Raw genomic sequence first — 24855 nt, forward strand, 5'->3', positions numbered from 1 at the left:
TGTTGATTAGGTCATCCGACATACTGAAGATTTTCATTTGTGGACAGGTGACACACCGAGAAGAGACTTATTAAAAAGAAAAGTCAAAGTGAAAATTCTTTCTGTACAGGCACTTTGCTCAGGCACCAAGAAATAAATGTGCAAAAACGTGCATAAGTTCTCCAGATATGGCTTATGGGAAAGTTTTAAAAGGAAAACTATGAAAGGTAATTAGGAAATTGAGAATTGCTGGGAGGTGGTGAGGAATGGGATTAGGCTGTCATGGCAGATTAATGTGCCCCAGGATTTCACTTCTGGGACCTGGCCGAAAGCGACAAGATGGGTTTTCATTCCCAATAAATGAGTATAAGAGATTATGCTAGAAATGAATAGAAGAAGTCTCCTAGGAGAATATACTACAAAGCTGCTTGGTACTGATATTTAATCATCGGGGGCAGCTGTAATGGAGACAGGGGGGATGAGTGGGAAATGCTGTCCCTGGAGAAAACGGGAGAGAGGTGTTCACAGAGCAATTGCTAAGCATGGTGGTATGGTGGCCCTCTCTACCTATTGATCATTCATTGCACGTGCTCCAATACTTAAAAATTAAGAATAAAATATGAAAATGCAAAGGTTCACTCATCAGAAAGGCTAAGAGAATAAATCATATTGTGCTATAACTAAAGTCACAACTTTTTATTATAGAGGCATTTTGCATTTTATATAGTAATTTGTCCCTTGCTAAATGTCTCTTGTTTCTTTATAGCCTTATATATGAATAAAAGGTACTGTATGCTTTGCCACGTAATAACTGGTGCATTTAAATCTATTTCCAAATCACTTGAAAGGTTGGAATTATACTGTGACTACTTTTAGGGAAGGGACTGTTTGTTATGCTTCTTTATTTCTCCCACAATGCCTAGCACAGAGCCTTGCACAAAAACAGCACTCAATGATTGTGGAATAACAAAGGAAATAAGGACTAGATTTCTTCCTATGGCTTTTCTAAACAATGGCACGCTTACTGAATAAGTGTTATTCTAATCAATAAAAAGGTAACCCCTTCACCATGATTTAAAAGGTCTCTTTCAGTATTCGCTGTTGGAGGACATTTTAACAAGAGGGTGGGTGGTGGTGATGTTTGGTATCCTAAGTTCAAAAGGAACTCTCTTAGGTAGAAGCAGGGCTGATAGACATCCCGTGAGCTGGTTAAGTTGTGTACGGGATTAATCGTCTTGAGGAAACATGTCAGACTGTCTTGGAACAGTAGATTTTGATCATGTGGTATAAGGATGCAAAAAAGAAAAACCAAAAACCCAAAACCCCCGAACTTTGAATTCTAATATCAGCAATCAGCAACTTAACCCTTATCTCATATGTTGAAAGTTGTTTAATCTTACACCAGTCACTTGAGACTTGGGAACTGTGGTGTTCCCACATAGACATGGGGTGTCTATCCGATCAGATGGGGCCCCCAGATGTGGGGGGATGATAGGTGGAAGCCAATGGTGTTGGTGGTGAAAGAATTCACCTGAGGCTGAAGAAGGGATAGAAGTTTATTGGATACACTGCAAGACAGCAGAGGGAGAGGCTGTCTGCAAGGAGGCAGTGGGTGGGGGCTGTTTTTAAAGGGGGAAGATGAGGAAGTATGGTAAAGTATGGAATTGTCCCTTTTTTGGCAACGGTGCCTGGTTGTAAGTAGCCCATTGGTCAGTTAGGATATTTGCAGGTGGGTCGATCACCTGATGGGATGGTTTGCATTCAGCCAGGTGGTCACTATGGGCACTTCCTACACTCCATTGCTCAAGCCTGTTTGCCTAAAAGTGGCCTCTACAGGGACCCCCCAGTTTCCATTTTTGTAAAGTTAAGGTGTTGAAAAATATGACTACCAAGGTCTAGTTCATTTCTAGGATTTTTTATGGCTCTGTGTCTTGATTTGCTGGATGTCAAAATATATTGTAGTTTTCCAGAGCTCACATATATGGCAAGTCAGCTAATAACCTGGAAGCTTAAAGGCCCCAAATAAATAATACAAAGTCATGAAAGGGAATATGATGCGGTGGTTAAGCAATGGCTTTTGGAATCAGATAGCCTGGGTCCAAACACTGTTGTGCCACATTCTGGATGCATGAATCTGGGCAAGTTACTTCCCTGAGGCTCAGGCCCTCCTGGTTAAAAGGAGACAAAGATATCTACCCTACAAGTATGTTGGTGAGCACTGGAGGTAGGATACAACAAGTACATTGTAGTACTTCTCATTGTCTCAGGCACTGTCAGTTGCAAAAAACAGAAATCAATTAGAAGCAGCTTCATTAAAGAGGTTGATTAAATGATAAAAGGAACTTTGAGGGAACCCAGTTATCACAAGTGTGGCTGGGTCTCCTGGCAATGGAGTAGAGATGTGGAAAGCCAGGGATCAAGTCTGCTTTTTCTGTCTCCAGGGTTGTATAACCTTTTTTTTCTGTTTCTCTATGAATATTTACTTTCTTCTTCTCTTCTCTCTGCAGACTCACTTTCTTGTTTCTCTTATCTATTTCTGTCATCACGGCTTTCCCAAAATGGCAGCCTACAGCTCCCAAGTCTCTGTGATCCACAGCTTGGATCTCAACAGATAACTGAGTCAGTATCATGGTAATCCAACTCTGAATTCCTGGTATATGAAATATGATTAGCTGGTTTTAATCGGGTGTATATTCTTGGTCCAAAGACCTGAGAGGTCAATTAGCAAAAAGGGCCGCCTTTCTCAGGGTGACACACAGGGTCTCTCTGGAAGGGGATGTTGGTATCTGAGAACAAGTATTGTGCACTTGACTCTTAAAAGAACCCACAAGGTGCTCAGTCTGGCTTTATGAACATCATTCTAACACATTTATCTCCTCTTTATGCATAAGTGGCAGAAAGGTAGGGGGCTGGAGACAGGGGGCTAAAGGAAGAGACATTGACTATGATGGTACCTCAGAGATAAAACCCAGGGGGTGATGCTTTTGGAGGAGTTTGGGGCAAGAAGGAGAAGAAGGGCATTCCAGGATAGATAAGCAGCATACCCGGGAGCAGAGAGAGGTGAACTAACATGACCCCATTGAGGACACCAATAGCCCCTGTGTCTGGGACACTGATGCATTGATGGGGGGTGGGGGTGGGAGGAGTGGGTGCTGGGCCAGGAAAATGGGCAGGAGCCCAACTGAAAAGGGCCTTCAGGGGGGCTAAACCAAGTAATTTGAACATTATCCTGAAAGTCACAGGAGGCCAGTGAATGTTTTTTAAGCAGGAGAGTGACTTAGTCAGCTTTGTGAATTACAAAGATTATTCTTGAGTGCCAAGGGGGTAGGGGGGAGACTGGAGGAGGGAATATGGGTTGCTTGCTGTAGCAACCCAGGATGGGTGCAAAGAAGCAGTAGTTACCCAACAATGCAGATATGTCAGTTTTGGGGTGCTAAGGAGAGAATCTGGGTGACTGGTGGGTTTCTGGCCCTGCTATTCACTAGGATAGAGGAAAAGAGAGACGTGTAGAGGCAAAGACTGAGACTGAGATGGCTGTGGGGCTCCAATAGGAAGACAGAGTTCCTGGAAGGAGGGAGTGACAAAATGTGGCTCATGGCAAGAAATGTCAAGAAAGAAGGCCAAAAAGAGTGCCCATCAGCTTTGGGAACAGGGGCCATTGGTGGGCTCCCCTGGGAAGGTGGAACTGGACGGCCATGTAGGAGGCGGGGGTTGAGGAAGTGAAGACAACAACAGACAACCCTCCAAGAAGACTGACTGGAAAGTAAGGGAGAGAGAGAGAGAACCGAAGCCGGAGGGAGAAGTAGGGTTGGAGGCAGGCTTCTTCAAGATGGTGGAGAATTGCTCACATTAACAGGATGCTGAGCACTAGTAGGAATGGAAAAGAGACACAAGGCAGAGGGAGGAAGATTGATGGAGCAGGGTCCCACGGGAGGGGGCAAGGAAAGCCCCCAAAGCTGAGGTGGAGGGATTAGTCTCAGACAGGAGACGGCACAGCCCTTTGGTTGAGATAGGACAGAAGGGTGAAAGGATGGGGCCAGACAGATAAGTTTCTACATGGCAGGGGAGGAAATTGAGGGAGGGCTCAATTGATGGCCTCAATTTTCTCGGTGAAGGAGGAGGCAAGGTGATCTGCTGAGTGGTGTGGGGGCAGTGGTAGACAGGAGGTGGTTTAGGAAGGGAGAACAGTTTGGTCCACATAACTGCTAAAAGCAAGCGGGGACGGAGCTGGCTAGGGACACAGAAAGATCTGTGGGGAGTATAGAGCCTCCAGCTGAGCTGGGACAATACATATTTGGCATATCTCAGACTCTCGCAATTGTGACATTTTCTCCCAAAGCCTGTAAAAGTCTAGGTAGAGTAGCAAGAAACTGAATTGTTTGATTGTATTGGTGCCGAGCTTTTGCACAGTGGATGTCACAGAAGGTTAAGAGGGTCAAGAAATGGTAGGATATTGAGAAAAGAGGGTTAAAGTGAGGGGTTATAATAGGATCCAGGATGCAGAGAGAAGTTTATAAAATCAAAATTCATTTGATTGGGAGGATATGCAAAGAGCCAAGAGTCCAAGGCCCCAATAGGTCAATGTTTGGGGAACAAAGGGAGTGATGCTGTTGACGCACAGTGGGCTATTGATGTTCACGTTATGGAGGCAGACCTGTTCGGGGGCTTGGAAATCAGTTACCTGACAGTTAATCTTACCTCTTTGCTGAAGCCTTTCTTAACTTCTCCATCCCCAAACGTTTTGCTCCAGCCCCTGAACCCACATGTCATTTTGTTTGCAAACAGATAGTAAAACGAACACTAAAACTGGACCTTCAATATAAGTCAGGAGATTGGGGTTTTGGTCTTATTTCCAAATAAGACCACAGTGTGAGCCACCAAGTAACGGCTGGTTATTTCGACCAGTCCAACTTGCTTAGGGGCACATTATTCTGTCTGTGCACATTAGGTGCTCACACGTTCCCAGGATTGATGCAATTCCTTTGTTTGCTTCCCACCTTTCTGTGGGCGGAGGGATGGGAACAGCAGAGACCGTATTCCTGCGTTGCTTTAGTTCACTGCAGTTTATACAACACCCACCATTAAAGAACCTGCAAGAGAGTCTATTGGGAGAAGAAACATATTCTGCTTCATAAAATTTCTGAAGGCCACTTTTATTTTAATAGTCTCAAAACCTGATTTTGAGAGTAGCAAGTCCAAGATGCTTATAATGCCATGAAGGCAAATACTCCGGAAGGAAAAAAAAAAATAGGCCTTTTAAAATCTGAGCTTTGTTATCTGACTGAGGTCAACAGAGACAGACCAAATCAACAAGCATGACATGAAGGGCAAATTTGCAATTAAAAGAAGAATAGGGAATTATAAAGATGGATGAGCCCCATGACATGCACACCCAAGCCTGCATGGCCTTGGCCTCGGATGCCAGAAATTAATGCTTTACTCTTTAGCACTCGTCACCTTTGGCTCTGAACAGAAAGGCAAATGCATTAAAATAACAACAATTAGAACACTTACTTAGCTTGGAAGGCATTGTTGGTTCCCCTGTGGTCGAGGTCATGACACAGGCATCCCACAATCACCGCTAAAATTTCCACCTCGGTCAGAATCTCTTGAAACCCTGCGGTCTGGGAAGAAGGGGAAATGGCCACAGTCACTGCTCAGGGCAGGGAGAATGGATAAGGTTCGTCTGCTGAGCAACAATCAGCTGTTTCCATACTCACATCATTTAAGGAAATGATTAACTGCCACCCCCCCTTTGACGGCAGTCAGTTGGGTGGTCAGTTGCACAGCCTAAGGTCCCCACAGTGATGGATTAGCTGGCTGTCATGGTGGCCCACACTGGAACACCAGGACAAAGTTCAGATTATTTTGTTCCCTTTTTAGAGAGGAGATTGCACTATCCAGATACAGTGACAGTTTGGCAGAGGCCCAGAGCAAAATGTGTTTTGTGATTCTACATTGCAGTGAGGAGTGTCTAGTGGTAGGAGGAGAAAGGGGGGCTGTGAATTTAGAAGCGGATGCTATACCCACCAGCTGCTACTTAAATGAGGGCAGGCAAAAGAGAACACCTTAAAAAAAATATATATATATATACACACATATATATATTTATTTAAAGAAGCAACTTAAAAGTACTCAAATTGTTACATGATAGTATTCTAGAAGTTGTCTTATGAATATCTTAATTCATATTAGCTTGAAGGACAGATTAAATTTATACAGATAATAAGGCAGGTTATATCTTGAAAACTAGGGTTTGGGAGAGGATTTGGCAACCCACGTTGAGAATCAGGTAGAGTATCTTATTACACAGAATCCTTTTTTTTTTTTTAATTTATTTATTTTTGAGAGGGAGAGAGGAGAGAGAGGGAGAACCTGTGAAGGAGCAGGGGAGGGGCAGAGAGAGAAAATCGCAAGAAGGCACTGTGCTGTCAGCTTGAACTCACGAACCGTGAGAACATGACCTGAGCCGAAATCAAGAGTCCGACACTTAACTGACTGAGCCACCCAGGTGACCCTAGAATCCGTTTTTATTGGCCTCTGGTAGCATGCTTATGAAATGCCTAGGCTCAGTGTGAGATATTTGGGGAGTAGTGGGATATAATTACAGAACCAGGATTCTTTGGTTCCTGCTGTCCTTTGGTTAGTTTGGAAGAGACAGTAAGCCTCTGGAAACACAAATCTATGCATTTTCTTGACCCAAAGCCTTTATGTCTTCCCCCTTGTACTTAGTTAAGTCTCCCATTTCATTATTCATTAAAATCTTTATCAGAGGGCAAGAGGAAGGGAAAGTAGGGTTCAAACTGCTTCCTTTCTCATGTATATTTTTTCCCCAAACTCAGGACCACTAGATAGTATCTCTTCTCTTAGAGCAATAAAAACTTTGTTTTTTAATTAATTATGATTTTATTGCAGAAATAACTGAATAAGTTTCTGTGTTGACAGTTTTATTTTTAAAAATTAAGTTGGGTTCTCTGCTACATTCAGAAATACACATAATTTCACTAGCATAGCAAATAGGAATGTTAGTAAATTGTTGATGGGGGGAATGAAGTAGTCCATATCAAAGCTGTGTGTGCCCCTTCATTTTAAAATTTGGAGTTGGCTGTTGGTTTTAAGTTAATTTTATTTTACTTTAATGTATTCCCTGAATAGTTAAAAAAAAATAAAATCGTAGTAAGAGACTTAGGATCAAAAACAGTAGTCCCTCATCCTTCCCCTTTCCTGATTCCCAAAGGCACCTAATCTTTTCCTAATTTGGTTAATTATTTTCTACCATATTTCTATATAGTATGTACATATTATTAGCACTTGGTTAGTCATTAAGTGCCTATACAGTCCTTCCTATGTGCCGACACTCTCCTAAGAACTCTACAACTGTTTAACTGACTTAATTTGCATCACAGCCCTGTGAGGTAGAAACCACAGTTATCCCCAGGTAAGAAGAAACAGAGGCACAGAGAAGCTATGTAATGTGCCTAGGGACTTAGAGCTAGTACGTGGCAGAGGCGGGCCAACTCCCAGCATACAGGTGCCAGAGTTTGCTCTTAAACACTGATGTCTTGTGATGGGTGAGAATTATCTTCACACGTACTCTCTTCCCTCCCCCACACTCACAATGCAATCCAGATACAGCGCTTTCCTGATCTGCACTCTATTCATAGACACTGCTGAGCCAACTAGGATCTGGGGCTTGTTTCCCTTCTGATGTGAATGTTTTTATTTCCTGGAGTGAAGATTTCTTTGAACATCTGAGTCTTCTCACATCCTACACAGCTCTCCAAAGGGGCACACCATTTCTTAGATGCCTTCCCGTCCTGGGGACACCCTGTGGTGGCCTGGTCCTGCTCTGTGGTCTGGATTCTCTGTCTGCTGTCAGCTTTTCTCTCCCAGGGTTGACCTCCAGGCTCTTGCATCCCACATCTCTGTCCTTCATTTCCCCCCTCATTTCGCAGGAGCACATCTGCCAGTGGCGTCGTGAGAAAGGGTATTAACTTTTCAACACTGGGGGAGTGAATTAACTTTTGAGGCTTTGCAGGACTGAAAATGTCTTCATTCAGTTGTTAGCCTCCCCTACAATTCTGGGTTGCAACATTTCCACTCAGAATGTTGAAAGACTGCTCTATGTTTTCTAACTTCTGAAGCCGTTTCTGAGAAGTATATGCAGTTCTTATTCCTAACACTGTATGCTATTTGATTTCCTCTCTCTTTGAATCCTCTCTCTATCCCTAGGGTTTGGCAATTTCTCAAAGATATGCTTGGTTTGGGACTTTTCCCCCATCATTTGGCTTGGTAAGGCTTTTCCAATATGGAGGCTCAGTTTCTTCAGTACAATATTTTTGTAATCTTTCTAAAAAATAGTTTTCTTTTTACTGTTGTGCCCTCTTGAATGGAACTCCAATTGAATATTGGACTTCCTGTATTGATTCTTTTATTTTCTTGCCTCTTCTTTCCCACATTTCCCCCCTCTTTCCAGGAATAATAATATTTTTAATTTGTAAGCATTTTCTTACCTGTTGCTCCTTTTCTCATAGCATGCTATTCTTTTCTCATTACAGTCTTTTATCTCTTTGAAGATAATTATAATTCCTCTGAAATTCTCTTCTGCTCCTTGTTACCTGTTTCCTCTAAACTCCTTTTCCTCTCTGTTTGCTGGTTTCCCTCAAACACCTGATATCCTTGAGTGTCTACTCATCTAAAAGTATTATAATGTTTGCCACACACCAGTGTTTGGGGGTGGTGTCTGTAGATTTCTGGGCCTTCCCACAAGGTGAGCAGATGGCCAGCTGGTCTTTTGTTGGGAGCCCCAAATGTCAGTATCTAAACTCCTGTTCTGTGGACTTCCCAATCTCTTGCTTGGAAACGGTGTAAACATGGATGTTGACATTATGAGAAAAGAGACTTGTATCTTCTCATCTTTGAGAATGTAGACTTTCACATAATTCTCTCATTTTTGGGATGTACTTCACCTTAACTTTTCTTTTGCTGGTGTCCCCAAGTCTGGGGTTTAGTTTCTGCAGCAAATATTCTATCTCCTGCATAGGTGAGAAGAGTAGGCCTCTGATTATATGGAGAAGGGGTGGGGACTTAGTGTTTTCATCACCCCCTCCCTCCACTTCACCCCATTTTTGTGTTCTCTAATGCCTCTGGATCCTAAACCTTGATAGGTTCTGGAGGGGATGTTTCTCACGTGTACCACTTCCTCCATCCCCTCACCCCAAAGGCACTTGGGTTAGATCTTCCTTTTCTCTACTAAACTATGAACATCCTCCCTCCATTTTCTGCCCTCATACATTATGGTTCCATGAAAGGTGGGATGTGTATCCATTTCTTGTTCCCTTCCTATTTTGGTGTGATTTTGAAGGGAAAAGGGATATAAAGGTCTTTGTCTGTCATCTTTCATATATCCTGAAACTATAAGTCAGTTTTGCTGGGTTTGGATCTTGCTAATAATAAGTCCTGAAAGTCTATCAAATATGAAATAATTATCCACAATACTGTGGAAATCAGTGCTGTAAACAACAGAACTGCACTAAAATTTAGAGAGGTTTTGCCTGTGAAAATGTTATTGATTAGAATGAGCTGATGAATTAGAACAGTAAGAATAGGGATAATGTTAAAATAAGGTAATTAGATTAGATATTTAATTGGGAGTTGAAACCAAATGCCTCTAATAGGCTCCAGATCAAAACCCTGAGTCATTTTTAAGCCATCAGTTATCACCCATTATATAAAATGATGGGATATATTTTACTGTGATTTTCTATGCAGCCACTTTCCTCCCCGCCCCTTCCTAGGAATCCACATTGAGCTGTTAAACTATTTGGATCATGGATACTTCTGAGAATTTGATAAAAGTCATGGCCCCTCTTCCCAGAAATTATTCTATAATGTTATGGTATTCAAAGACCATGAAACCCAACTCTAGATCATCAGAGTAAAGAATCCCTGAAGTACAGCACACACACAGTCACACAGAACATATTTACCTCTCTCAACTGTGATACCTGAGTTACTGAAGCAGCACCTATCTCTTGACTGTGATTTAAAGCTGCCTGGTAAATGGTTTCTCGAGAATCATCAGGCTTGAAACGTGTCCACCTGCCAGTAAATGTCCGTTTGCCCCTCCCCCACCCCATCCATCTTCCTTCAAACCGTCTTCATTCAGACCTACACTTACCCATGTCGAGGAGAAAAAGTCAACTGCCTGCTGAGGACGATATACTATCAAAAGAACACAGTGGCAGTGGAAAGTATTATTTAATGTATTTATCCCATGCCTGACTCTATTTTATTCTTTTATTTTCAAATACAATGATATCTTTTCTCTTCCTGACCCAATAATTCTGGGTTTTATTGACCTTTAAATTAATCTATTTTCTTACCTATATTTCTTCACAGTCCATATAAAAACTGTAAGGCAATGGGTACAATACATCTAAGTAAAGTGACGGTCAATTCATATAGACTTAGTTCTCACATCACCCTTTCCAGAAAAGTCTGTGGCTACTCTCTGAGCAGGCTTCCAATAATAGTCCTCTCTTGGCTTAAAACGTATGCTGAGATAATCCTGCTTCTGGCCACCAAAGCATATAATCAATGGGATCCAAAGAACCCAGAAAATTAGATTGATTCACGGGGTACCCTAGGCTATCCAGTAATTTCCTTTCATCTGGTCACCGTAAAATTTAAACCAGCTAGGATATATGACCATTTCAAAGCTGATCCCATACAACACTAGTGAATGGAGGAATATCATGGGCAGAGAAAAATGACTGTTGCTTTGTGGCTCCGCGGAATCCAAAAAGGCTTAAAAAACAATAGTCATAATATCAACACAATATAGATGGTGCTACAGAGGCTTCATTCATTTAACAAATGTTATTAAGTGCTTATTATGTATCAAGCAACTGGTATATCTGAGAAAAGGCTTGGGGTATTATTAACAACAGCTAACACTTCCATAGTGCAGTGTATGCCAGGCACTGTTCTAAATACTTCAAACACATTAACTCATTTAATCCTTCTAAGAACCGTCTAAGGGAAACACTGTTCTTATCTCCCTCATTTTACAGATGAGGATATTGAGGCACTAAACTACACTGTTAGAATGTAACAGAGGTGGATGAGAGCTCAGGCAACCTGGCTCCCGAGTGTGTTCTCATCCACTTTACTATTCCAGCCACTAGGGTGAGGGTGTGGGTACAGTTATGCAGCTTTTATATATTCTTGTGATGATAGAGTGCTAGGTGACATGGCTCTAAAGAATCAGTTGGTGTGTGCTTTATACCATGAAGGATGTTATTCTTGAATAGTAATAGGTTGATATTGCAGAACCACTGGACATCTTGAGCCTAACATAAGCTCTGGTGCATGAAGATATAACTGATAATAAATAGTGATTTACAAACGAGGGTTGGAGAGAAAAGAGATATAATGGCTTATATGTAACATCCCAACTTTATAAAAATTCTCAATATACGCATAAAAAAAGATTGTAAGTATGTACATCAAAACGTTACCAGTAATGGGATCACAGGTGACTTAAAAATTTTCCTTTGCATCCAAAATTTCCATAAAGAACGTGTGTGTGTGTGTGTGTGTGTGTGTGTGTGTGTGTGTGTAGGTAAAAATATATATATAACAGTGTGCTCAGCCACCCTGCTGTGTTTCTGGAGAAGGTAGATTACGGACTGCATGCTCCTTGTCATATGTGTGAACTGGCATGGGAATCTGAGAAAGTGATGCCAGAAATTCTGCCTTCACATTTGTTTTTGAACCTTGGGTGTCAGAGATACTGAATGATGAGGGATTTCTTGAGTTCATCCTGTTGATTTCAAGATCTGCCACGTGGCAGACTAAGGAGGGAGGGAGTCCAATGATCTGCTAGAAATTCCTAATGGTCACAGAAATTCCAAAGTGAAGGTTCTTGGTTCTGAATGTTCCTCCGTGGATGCTGACAGCCAGGCACAGAAGCAGAGTCCTCAGTGGATTGGCTAAGGTTGAGGGAGAGTGTGATGGGTTTTTGTAGTCTTTCTTCTCCCCTTCATCCTTGTCTCTTCGGGGTAAGAAGAGCAGTGAGGCCTGCTCAGACCATTCCAAGGGGTTTTGATGAACATGGTTTTTCAAGGAAGTGCCCTTCTCGAAGAATCTGCACACCATATCCCTAATTTGTGTCATGTCTCAACGGACCTACAGATGACTTCAACTTGGAAGTGATGTGAGCTTAGGGCCGAAACGCAGCATTTAAAGAAACAACATTTAATTTCTGGTTTTCTTAATTTCTGGTGTGCAGAGTGTTGCAGGGTCACTGTCTGGGGTCTTTGTTTGGTACAGTATTAAAATCAAATTTGTTTTAGCCAAAGAGCACTCTTTGAGGGCTTCATTGTAAATGCCACATCCAGGATGCTCATGTCTATCTGTGAAACTTAGATCTGCGAACAAGAATCAGCGGTGCTATGAGAAGGGTGCCTTCAGTCACCCTCCCAACTGAGCACACGCCCCAGTGTGGGTGGAACAGCGTCATGAGAGTTGTTAAGGCACATGTTTGGGCTCCATAAGCCCAGCATGTTTCCCTTTGGGGCTCTGTTTTGTTTGCTTCAAGAAGGAATGGCTACCTCTCAACATACAAATCCAAGGGGCAGGCTGATGGGCATCAACCTATTCAGTTTCTCCAAAGCAATGAGTTTAGGCAGAGGACTTTCTCAAGCTTTAAGGTGGAAGCAGATTTCAATTACTTACCAAGAGCGCTTACAAACTAACGGATGCTACTTGATGCCATATCCTGCCTTCTTTTAAAAATAGAATCCTATTGGGGTGCCTGGGTGGCTCAGTCGGTTAAGCGTCCGACTTTGGCTCTGGTCATGATCTCGCAGTTTGTGAGTTTGAGCCCTGCATGGGGCTCTGTGTTCACAGCTCAGAGCCTGGAGCCTGTTTCAGATTCTGTGTTTCCTTCTCTCTCTGCCCCTCCCCCGCTTGCACTCTGTCTCTCTCAAAAATATATAAACGTAAAAAAAAAAAATTAAAAAAAAAAAAGAATCCTATCTTTGTCAACGAGGGAGAGAACAGGTGTTAAGAGCCACAATCCTCTACTGGGGAAAAAACCCTACTTCACAAACCAGAGCATCTAGATTTAATGGTTATACCCCTCTGGTATTTATAGTAATATTTACCATAATATTTACAGTGTGCTGAGCTGAAAAAGAGGCACTTCAGTCCTATTTTTGAGGTCCAGAGACCAGAACCTTTCCAGCTGTTAGGGGACCAACATCCAGCACTATGTTTATGTGTCTCTTTAACCAAAGCATGTAATGTTACACAAACCAGTTGTAGTTTGTCTAATTATCCATGGGAGTGGGGTAGTTTGATCAAATTTGCTTCTCTTTTTCCTCAAGATGAATGCAGCCAAATACTGATTAAGTCTACAATGACCCTTCCCTTACCAAGCTAAGAGTTGGGAAAACCTTACAGTCTATATTTAAATACTTTCTGTTGAATACTTTCTGTTACAAGCAGAAGCCTCCGAAGGCACTTTTCATCAAACTGTAAAACCTAAGTCATGTTTTGGACATACTGTGACTCTTAACCTAAAATAATGTGGCAAATGTTTGCTCATGTAAGTCTGAGAAAGGCAAAACTTAGCGGTCTGTCTGGTGTAATTACGTGTGTTGAGAAAAACGCTTGGTGCATGAAAAGAAACTGGGTTGATTTTAATAAATTTTATTGGGTTATTTTTTAACCACTTCCAAGACTTAATTTTTAATCTACTTACCACCATAACTTAAATAATTTATTTTGGCACGTTAAAAGCATACACAGACTAGAATACTATGATGACCCCCCCACACATTCATTATCTAACTTCAACAGGATCCATGGTTTGCTGGTCTTGTTTCACCTCCCTGTTCACATGTATTGTTTTGTTGGTTTGTGTGCTAGAGTCTTTTAAAGCAAACCTCCAGCATGTGTCAACACACTTTGTTTCATTCTCAAGAAGATCTGATGTAGTCAAAAACTGGCCAAACACCTCTGCTCTCATACTTTGATAAAATGTGTAAAAAGATATACAAATGGTATAATTATGGGAATTTTCAGGTAGGTATCTTAACAAGGCTTGAAAAAAAAACCCAGTTTCTACTTCAATTTAGATAATATAAGAAATATATCTGCATGCATGCAGCACACCTTGTATTTCAAGAAGAAACAAGAAAAAGCATATTTGATTCTTAAGGACTTAGCTTTCAACACTAAAAATATATGTGCTTTGCAATATTTTTGAGGGCAGAAATTTTTTTTTTGTTCCTGTTTGGGAAGATAGTTTATAGTTTATGATAAATTACTACTGAACTGAATATAATACAACATGTGGTTTGTGAGTACAGAAAATGAGGCCGATTACTTGGCAAACATTAATTGTGCAGAGATAGACCTCTCCGAGTACAAGAGGCCAGGCTGATGAATTTCAAGAATATGATGGCTCTTCAAAGATTACCCAAATTTGTATTAGCCATCACTGAGCCAAAATTGAACACGGGACTCATGAAGAATTAAAACTTTTTAAAGCTCCCAACTTGACACCCTGAAGTGCCAGTTTTCAGCCCCAAGAAAGTGCCATCACTAAGTTATAAACCGTGGAAAATGGAGGCTGTGATAAACGATCCTGGCTCTGCTGCTGGGTCTCCCTGACCTGGAGGACGCGGCTGGTGTCATAAAACACAAAGCGACAGATTAAGCAGTTTACCAACACCGTAAAAATCTCAAGAATAAATTCCCTTTAATCAAAAATCCTATATTGTAACTAGGCAGCCCCAACCCTGAAACCACATTCATTTCCTTACCAGCCTGTGTCCATAAGCAAGAGCTTATATGTTCCCCGAAATGCCGGACGTGATTATGTTCATACACTTTTACAATTTACATGTCCTAAGAAAAATACCCAGCTCTGGCTGATGGTGCGGGAGAATTTATTTTCACTAGAAAGGGAATGACCCATAACTCATGAATGGCAGCGCTTAAAGTGAGTTATGGAGGTTACTCTCCTGTGTGAGGAAATGGATTGGATTATCCTTCTGCCCAATTGTATGTTTGGTTATTAGCACACAGGTTCTTAATTATGTGTAGCTTTGCCTTTTCCCTTTTATAAAATAAATGTGGATAAAGGGAATGTCAACTAGAAGCATGGAGTGCCTAATTGGGGCTCTCAGAGGTGGCCAGAGAGAATGAAAATAGAAATGTTCTTAAATGATTAAAAAGCAGGAGTCATAAATGTAATTTAAACAGTATTCAAATTGATTAGCTCCATAGTTAATTTATAGTGCCCAGTACTGATAATCTGCAAATACATTGAAAATCACTCTTTTCTTAAATTAAATATTTACCATCTTTTAAAGTTACACTGGAAGTCAAGACATACCTACATGAAGATTAAAGAACTGGCTTTTCTAACATGCAGATTTTATTGCATTATTATGATAATGCTACCATTTATTTTAAGGTAGGTAGAGTAGTTACTACTTACATTGAAAAGGAAATACAATGATGTTTGATAATTATAAACATGATTATTGTTTGTCACTTTATTATACACAGTTACAGAACAAAACAGGTCTTTGTACCTCACAATGTTACGATCTACAAAGAAATTAGATTCCTGTTGAGATTGGGATTCTGGTTACTTAGTGAAAACAATTTTATTCAAAAATTAAATTGGTTCTAAAAAAATTTAATTGGTTCTGTCCTTCTTGGGAGGTTGGGGGTGGTGGGGTGGTGGGGAGGAGAGTTCTAATTGTGCTTCTCAGATCTCCTTCCAGAATAAATTTTCTATCTCAAAAATCAAGGACTTCTCTGAAAATGGCAGACAGCAGACAGCACATTATCCTCAAGCTGGTGAATAGGACGGATTTTTCTCCCTAAACGTCCCTTCTGCTTTCTAGTTTGAATGATCAATAAAATGCCTTGGCTTATCTCTGAAAATAACCTTGTTGACAACACAAATATGGACTTAAACACGCTACCTCCACATTTAAGATTTAAGAAGCCCCCAGTAAATGTCAGGGGGTGTCAATGTGTTTGCTGTGATACTTGGTTATTATTAGTGTTTAACTGCAATCCCCCACCAGCGCCACACTGCCAGCAGCACCATAAATTTTAATGTGAAGATGTGCTCTTCTCTTTTCATATCCAGTGAATTCTGCAGGATCATAATATTCTATATGAACCCTAGCTGAACCTTAGTGTGATATGAAGGAAAAACAAGATTTCTAACAGTGATAGTTGTTCATCGTTTTATAGATTTTTAAAAAACTGGACACTAAGCAACATGAATAATATCACTCTCAACTAAATCCACTCATTCAAATGAATCTCTATTGAGCCCTACAGGATGCAGGGCATGGCCCAAAGTGCTAATGAGTACATTTATGGGATAGTAAAGAACACTGACTCTTAAGGAAACCTTTTTCTCCCCCCACCCCTGGAGAATCTGTCAGAACTCATACATCATTTATAAAACCAAAAAATGTCTCTGCAACCTTAGCACCACCACATACCTTTTATTTTACAGAATACAAACAAAAGCACAGCCATTTTCTTTATCTGGTCTGCATGTTAATATAAGAAATGCATTCTCATCTTTCATTATGTATGTGCTTAATGGAATATTTATTCTACAAGCTTCCACAAACAAAGAGAATTTGTATAATTATTCTTGATCTGCAGGTTTTTATTCCTTGTTTTAACCACAAATAGTAGCTGGCACTACATGCTGTATTTATTCAAGGAATCCAAAATATTTGGTAAATTTTAACTATATAAACATCTCTTTAGAAGCAAAGAATAATATTGAAGCTTTCATTTCAAAATTTGGAATTTCAGGCCAGAGGCATGGAATAAATTAGGAAATCATTAGTAGGGTTCCCAGTGAGCTAAATTTCCACCCTTTTACATCAAATCGCCTATTCTTCAAAGTGGTCCATTCTTTTTTTTCTCCCCTGCCAAAGGAACAAAACCTATTCGTTACCTAGACATGCGGTTGAATACTTTTGCAAAATGTAATTCTGAGTCAGTAAGTTTATTTTTCATATTCAAAATGACTTCAGGGTTAAAGGTTTGGAAGCTGCTGCGTATATTTACAATTTGCTTGTCCTGTTGTACATGGTGTCATAATTTGCTCAGCAATGATACAGGACTATGCATCTTCCCACTCTCAGAGACAATGGGCTTAGAAAAATACACACCCACCCACAGATGTAAGGTCGCATGTATTATTCCTGCTAACAGCTGGGTGGGCAAGGCAGTCAGAATACAGCTCATCCTGATAGGAGGGGCTCTTTTTGGACACACTGGTTCTGTTGGTGCCTCTTTAAAGAAAAGAGTGCTGCAGTGTGTGCCTTATTATCTCTTGTCCTAGAAGAAAAGAAATACTTTGAGGGAAGGTTGGGAAGGTTTTTTCCCTCTTCTTTCCTGGCAACTGGCTGGGAAACTTTGCCTTGGAGCGCCATCTAGAGGAAAACTTAGCATATGTGCGCCATGCTCTTCTGGCTTTGGGACTCAGGCCAAATCCAGTGGTGGGTGCGTGGTGATTTTTTTTTTTTTTTTTTTTTTTATTAAGAGAGTATCTTGTTTCTAATTCAACACATGGAAATGCAATATGAGATAACTCAAATGCAAATACAATCACTGATGAGAACAAAACAGCGAAAGCTCCTAACGGTCTTCAAGAGTGTGAGGAGGTTATCATTTTGCCATAGGCTGAGGTTGTATTACAGAAATTAGAATTGATGAGTAAATTAAATTCACCCTTTTCGTCACTGACCAAGTAATCTTTTTTCATCTCTATAATTATTTTCTTAGTTAAAAAATTGTCATTAACCAGGCTGCCCATGGTCAAGTTGAAGAGACGGCTTGTGTTAGGAACAGAAGTTGACATTTTCAACCTATTGTAACCCTTAGTCAAGTTCAGCAAAATTTAATGACCAGGAAATAATATCTTTTCCAGATGTGGCTTCTCAATTCAACGTGAGGGAGAAAAACTAACATTCACCAATGTATTCTTTTCAAAGTCAGGGTGGGAACGTTAACAGAGAATGCTCCTCTTTTTGAGCTAGCATTAATACAAAAACAAAACTGAAAACCTCTCACACAGTGCTACTCTTCAAGGATGCTGAGCAGGCTTGCAAAAATAACTATACCCTTGGAATATTCTGGAAGTATGAATACCCCCATTGTAGAGACAGAGTTTGAGAGTTCTGTTTTCTTCAAGTTGTTGAAAAGGATCCAGATGGTCTGTATTTTGGAAACATTTACTGAAGAAAACTTGTATGTATTTCCTTCTACTCCTAAGTGTCCTCCTTGACGCCATTGCTCTTGCTAACTTCCCCCATCCCAACTATTTTAAGGCTTGTCATAGAAGTCTGTTTCTATCTTTGACATCTCTAACTCACAGTATCAAGGCCGTTCCTTTTTTCCTTCATTGAACAAGGCTCCTGCTTACTTATTTTTGGCAATCCACCATAAATCCAGAGGTTCTCCAAAATAACACGTTAATTTCTTTATTGGATGTCTTCTGTGAGCTAGACACATAAACTCTGCACACAGAAAATTATTCTCTGTCTATCGAGATCTGATACGGAAAAGCAAGATGAAAGTGGTTAATTTATTTTTCTTAAAGCAACATTGGTCCTCAAGCAATTAAGGCTAATAGTTCAAAGCATCTTCCTCCCTCATCTGACTGACCAACTGCTTTTATGGGGCACGTTGCAGAAGAACAGGGCCAGTCCAGTTTTTCTAGGCCAATCTGCTAGTCCTTAAGCAGTTGAGGAGCCCCAAAACAAGTTCTCAAGTATAAAAGTGAAGACATTTTGGTCCCATCTTTTCATGCTATATGCACACTTGAGTTCAAGTTGATCTAACACACATCTGTTGAAAACGTTCCAAGTGCATGATTGCATGCAAAATGCTGGTGAGGCCCTCAATAAACAAATGTTGGGCAAGCAAGTAAATGTTGAAAGAATAAGAAATTGTCTCTTTAGTTTCAAGCTGCTGATTCTATAGCATGAGAATGAGAGATCTGTGACTTAAAACACACAGCAGAAAGACATGTTGTACTAGACAAAGTGCAGAGACAGAGGTAATTATTGATGTTTGGGGAGAAAGGGGAAGACTTTGGGAAAAAACTGGCATTAGATCAATGCCTTAGCGGAGGAGTAAAATTTTAATAGGCAGAGAACGGGGCAGAGCACTTCATAAGGAAGGTGCAGACGGTCCTTATTCATCTGGCCAAAGGAAAATGTATGTCATTTGGAGTTCCCTATCTTGGGTTTCAATTTTAGTGTGGTTACAAAGATGGAAGCTACTTAAATTTATGTTATAATAATCTGAAACTTGTGTTCTATTTTATACGGTAAATATGTCAATACACATACACATATAGAGTCAGCAGCTTGAAAGTAAACATATATGTTTACATGTAAATACTTATGTTTTGCCATCTTCCTTGGCATTCTCTCAGGACTTCCATGTGCCTGTGGGTAATGCTCACACACCCCTACTATGGCTTTCCACCAGCCTAGAGAGTCTTACCTAGTGATCTCTTTGTTCTGTTACTCATACCCATATCCTCTGCAAAAAGATTACTTTGAAAATCCAAGCATTTCTTTTGTAAAAGGAACCAGTTTCCCGAGATAAAACATTGAAAAGAGACTCAAGCAATCATTCCAAGACTACACCTGCTTCAAGGTGTCAGTGATTTTACAGTTTTAAAGTTCAGAAATTGTTGTGAAATATATACTCCCATAACCAGGGCAGGTAAGTTCTAGTGTAAAATAAATCATATGGCAATTTGTCAGAGAAATTGAAATATGAAGGAGAAGGCTGTAGGTCCATACAAATGACAGATGACCTTCCACCACCACTGAACACACTTACTGTTAACATTGCAAACATCAGCTGGCACACATTGAAGGCGTGTCTCCAGTTGTGGTACAGAACCATTCGATAATTTTTCCTCACTGTCAAGAGCCACCTACATAGTGTCTGAAATGGGAAGGGAGAGGTTGTATCAGGCAGTTGTATGTGTCTCCAGTGGGCTGTCATCAAAACGATGCCTTCTGTCTGAGTGATCTTCAACAACCAAAGTCCTCCCACAAAGCTCCCATGATTCTCATGGCAATCCCATGAGGTGTGCAGGCTGAGTATTATCACACTCAGTTTGGGAAACCTGGCTACCATGTTGTCCCATGTACACTCCTGGGGTCACCCAACATGGAACATCTTACCTCATAGTCAATTTTAAATTTCTGTACCATCCCCAGCTCCATGAACATCCGCAGGGCAGCTGTGATCATGGCGTCAACATCAAGAGAAAAGTCATCAAAATGTATGTCATCGATGGCAAGTTCTGACACCAGAGGGATGTTGGCTGCCTACAAAACAGAAGATATAAGTCAAGCCAAGTTCACCAGCTTTTCCAAAACCCTCATCTTGCTCTCCTTTCCTGCTTATCAGACATGCGACATAAATCAGACCTGACCTGCACTTACACTCTGATACAGCTAAACTCTGAGCTGGAAATGTCTTTTGTTTCTGAACTGCAAATGCCCCAAGCAAATGAAGAGGGTGGGAGGGGGGAAGGAAGCTAATCTGAAGAAAAAATATACACACTGGATCTAGTCTGCAGAATTTAGAATACAAAGCTGCCTAGTTTACTGAAACTGCAGCCATACAATATATACTGATGCATATTACAAAGCACTAAATGCAAGAAACATCTGGGCAGCCAGCAGCTGTGAATTTTAATTGCTGCTATTCAGAGGAGGACATGGGAATACACTGCTTTGCCTTGTTTCTTGTATTCTTAAATCCTTGTTTCTTGTATCCTTATATCCTGTAGCTGTGCACATGCACTTTGCTACCATGTGTTCTGTATATTCAGAAGGATGAAAAGGATCAGACATCACATCTCTGGCACAAAATGTTCTCTTAATAAAATATAATTGTTTGGAGGATCAGCACAAGCATATGTTTCATCAAAAGAATAAATTTACAATATCATTTAGTTTCATTCTATATCAACATCACAACGTTAATTACAATACTGGTCATACGTATTCAGGGTTTTCAAAACACTCACATTAGGCAGCTGTCAATCAGTTGCCCCACACAAATTTAAAGGGAAGAAAAAATCCTTGGGGATCATTTTCATGCTGATTTCATTGAGTTTAACCATATCCTTTGGGCCACTCTTGGTAAGGGAATCATTTCCACCTTTTCAGGTTATCAGAGACATTCTGGATTCATATTTCTAGTCTAATTGCTGGGTATAAATTATGCAAGGGGTAATCTGTACCCTGGGATTATTTTGGCTGAGCAATGAAATCCAACTCTGGACATTCTAAACATTCTGGAACTTCCTTCCCAACTGCATGCTCCTCCATAACAGCTTACATTTCTAGATTAAAATCTAAACACTGGTTATTCCCCACAACACAGAAGAACAATAATAAATACAGTACAGTATTATCTATATGCACATGGTTGTACGATAGGCGTCTAGAACTTTTTCATCTTGTGTGATTGAAACTCTGCACCCAATAAACAACTCCCCATCTTCTCTCCTCTCAGGCCTCTGGCAGTCACCATTTTATTTTGTGTTTCTATGAGTTTGATTACTATAGATACCTCATATAAGTGGGATCATGTAGCATTTGTCTTTCAGTGATTGGCTTATTTCACTTAAGCATAATTTCTTCAAAGTTCATTCATGCTGTACCATATGACAGCATTTCCTTCTTTTTTACGGCTAATATTCCACAGTATGTGTATGCAGCTGACCCTTGAACAACATGGGTTTGAGCTGTATGAGTCCATTTATATGTGTCTTTTTTAAAAAAAAGATTTGTAAATGTTTATTTATTTTTGAGAGAGAGACACACACACACAGAGTGCAAGTTAGGGAGGGGCAGAGAGAGAGGGAGACACAGAATCTGAAGCAGGCTCCAGGCTCCAAGCTGTCAGCACAGAGCCTGACATGGGGCTCGAACCCATGAATCATGAGATCATGACTTGAGCCAAAGCCGGACGCTTAACTGACTGAGCCATCCAGGCACCCCTGTATGTGTCTTTTTTCAATAAGTAAGGCATAGTACTGTAAATGTATTTTCTCTTTCTTTGATCCTCTTTAAAAAAATTATTATTTTTTAGTTTATTTATTTTTAGAGAGAGAGAGTGTGTGTGCAAACAGGGGAAGGACAGAGAGAGAGGGCCAGAAAGAATCCCAAGTAGGCTCCACGCTGTCAGCACAGAGCCTGATACAGGTATGATCTGAGCCAAGATCAAGACTCAGATGCCCCTTTCTTATGATTTTCTTAACAAAATTGTAAGAATACAGTACCTAATAAATACAATATACAAAGTATGTTTAACCAACTCTTTATGGTCAACAATAGGCTATTAGCAGTTATGTTTTTGGGAAGTCAAAAGTTTCATGCATTATTTTGACTGCATGGGGGTTGGTGCCCCTAACCCCCATGTTATTCAAGGTTCAACTGTAATACATTTTCTTTATCCATTAATTTGCTGATGGTTTAGTCTCTGTCTCAATCAGCTTATCTTTTGAGCAATCATTTTCATATATTAGAGGCTTTAGAGTGTTAGAGGTTTTCCTTAGCTATGTGGTCATCTTTGAATTTCAGTTTACAAGTCAGGCTCTATAGCTCCTGTTAGAGCTTCTGCTGCCTTCTCTGGAGGGGGAGTCTAACTGACCTGTTTCCTTGGGAAAGCCACCAAATGCAGGTACCTTTAGAGCTTTGCTCTTTAGCTACTCAGATTCCCCAGAGAAGAATCTTGTGGGTGGAGCCTGGCTGGGAAGGGGGTTGGGGGAAGAGCCTCAGCATGGGTTCCTAGCTTTTCATTCAACAGTGTCTTCAGCCTGCACTCCTACCCTCAAGCTCCATGCTGGTGTCTTCCGAACCCCAAGAGCAGCTATTATACCATCTTAAGCCAACACAGCTCCCAGTGTTTATGAAGTGGGGGTGTGAGGCAAAGGATCTGGAGATGTCACTGCTTCTTAGATTCCCTGTTTTCCTGTACATAGCCCCACCTTCATCCCCACTTCCAAAGGTACTTAATTAGCCAGTTGTGGAGCTATCTAAGAGGGGCTCTGTGGTATAAATTGGTTTGCTTCTCAGCTTTTCCCATTGCTGGTTTATTTTGGCTTTCTTGGGTTTGCTAAATTACTTAATACTCATCCATCTTTTTTCTAGCTTTCGAAATTTTGGTATTGTCCAGTCCTCTCCTAATTTCTTTGCTTTTGAGAATTTATGCCTTAAAAAAAAATCCCTTTATTGTTTTTTAGTGGGGCCCGAGGAAGGAACAGAAGAAAATGAGTTTATTCTACCATTGTCCAAAAATTATTGGAATTATGTTTATTAAATGATGCCTTAAATGATCAGCCTGGAGAACTCAGAAGTAGGCCAACCTCTGGTTTTTAGAAACCTTTGTTTCTCTGTGCATGGGCCTGGCGGCAACCATGCACACCTTTCTCTTATTCTGTACCCCTGTGTGCTCACGTGTGTCAATCCTGACCTTGCCTTTTAGGCTGTAACAATCTTAGAGGTGGCCGCCGTGTTTCTTTCTTGAGGGAAACGCCAGAAGGACGCTCTGCTTCCACCACATGTTTCATGGATGTCTATGTACTTAGAGTATCTGTGCTTGTTGTAGTTTGTTCAAGTTCAAACCCTAATACAACTGGAAAACCACTTCCCAAGAGGGTCGAAGCCTTGTCCCAAAAGACACAAGTTTTTCTGTTCCCAGGGGAAGAGTCTGGTTCTGAGTTGGCAAAGGAAGTCTAACCGCCCCCCCCCCCCGTCAAACCTTGCAGTTGGTTGCTGAGGAGCATAAATGGCAATGGAGCCTGTGCTGCTTTCCAGGTGGCCTCTGTCTTGTAGATTATTAATAGTGTATTCCCTGACGCCATTATAAATCCTCTACACTTCAAAGGCACTAAATTCACTTAATTATCTTAAAAATTAAAGAATATAGGCATTTTTTCATTATGAAATGTTAATGGAAAGGAAATAAGAACATTAGGTTGAAAAATGTAGGGTGACCTCTGGTTCACCAAGACCCATACTTATTGACCTTGTCTTTTTTCCCCTAATAGGTTGATTGATCCACAGTTAAATCATACCAGTCTATAGATCACCCTGAGCCCTGTCGTAAACCCTTGCTGGCACTTGTAGATGCAGAGAAAGTCCCAAGCCTTTCAGAAATGACCAGTTGCAGCTATTTTGAGAAGTACAGATAGTTTTCATCCACATTCCTGGTTTCAAGAGCAGCTTCTGGAGGAAATCATGAAGAATTAAGAGTAGTGTGTGTCCTGAGCAGGTGTGCATGGAGGTCTAGTTTGCAAAAGATTTGGGAAGAGCCTTCGGTTGCCAAATTTCCTTGTTATAGAAATACAAGCTCTGCATGTCTTTTGATAAGTTGAGAACGGGACCACATCTTCCAAACCTATAATTACTGTAGACACGGGATATTAACAAAACAAATCAAAGTCAATTTCTCCAAGTGTCAGTCTTCAACTTTTAAATATTTATAAGGCACCATATCCCTAAATCAAAGAGGAGTGCTACAATCCAAAATAACTACTGAATTAATAGCCAGGAAATAACATTTGGATAAAAGAACCATTTACTTTACTGCAGCAATAAATGAAAACACAGAATTATGAGTCCTGGAGCTAATTTGAATAATGTTCAAGAAGTGGGACTCTAGCTGGCTGGGAGTACCTGATATCCTTTGACCATTCCTCTTCTTTGTTTGGGTCTTAATAGTTAAGTGGTTATCAAAGGGACTCATAAAACTGCCTCCTCTAAAATT

The 24855-nt window shown here is 40.6% G+C and overlaps 1 protein-coding gene across 3 annotated transcripts in view; it reads right to left on the reverse strand.

Moving 5' to 3' along the window:
* PDE11A (phosphodiesterase 11A) overlaps positions 1-24855 on the reverse strand; it is a 378310-nt gene that overhangs the window by 73815 nt on the left and 279640 nt on the right. For all 3 annotated transcript variants that reach the window (XR_005790395.1, XM_040475481.1, XM_040475482.1), the window contains exons 11-13: positions 20253-20399; positions 19903-20010; positions 5494-5603 (exon numbers count right to left, since the gene is read on the reverse strand). Coding sequence is in view for 2 of the 3 variants with exons in the window: in XM_040475481.1 (XP_040331415.1) it covers positions 5494-5603; positions 19903-20010; positions 20253-20399 (365 nt within the window). In the remaining variant the exon portion in view is untranslated. The remainder of the gene's footprint in view (positions 1-5493; positions 5604-19902; positions 20011-20252; positions 20400-24855) is intronic.

This window comes from Herpailurus yagouaroundi, unplaced genomic scaffold, assembly GCF_014898765.1.
Source record: "Herpailurus yagouaroundi ecotype Mexico unplaced genomic scaffold, PumYag 140, whole genome shotgun sequence".
In the NCBI taxonomy this organism is placed as follows: Eukaryota; Metazoa; Chordata; class Mammalia; order Carnivora; family Felidae; genus Herpailurus; species Herpailurus yagouaroundi.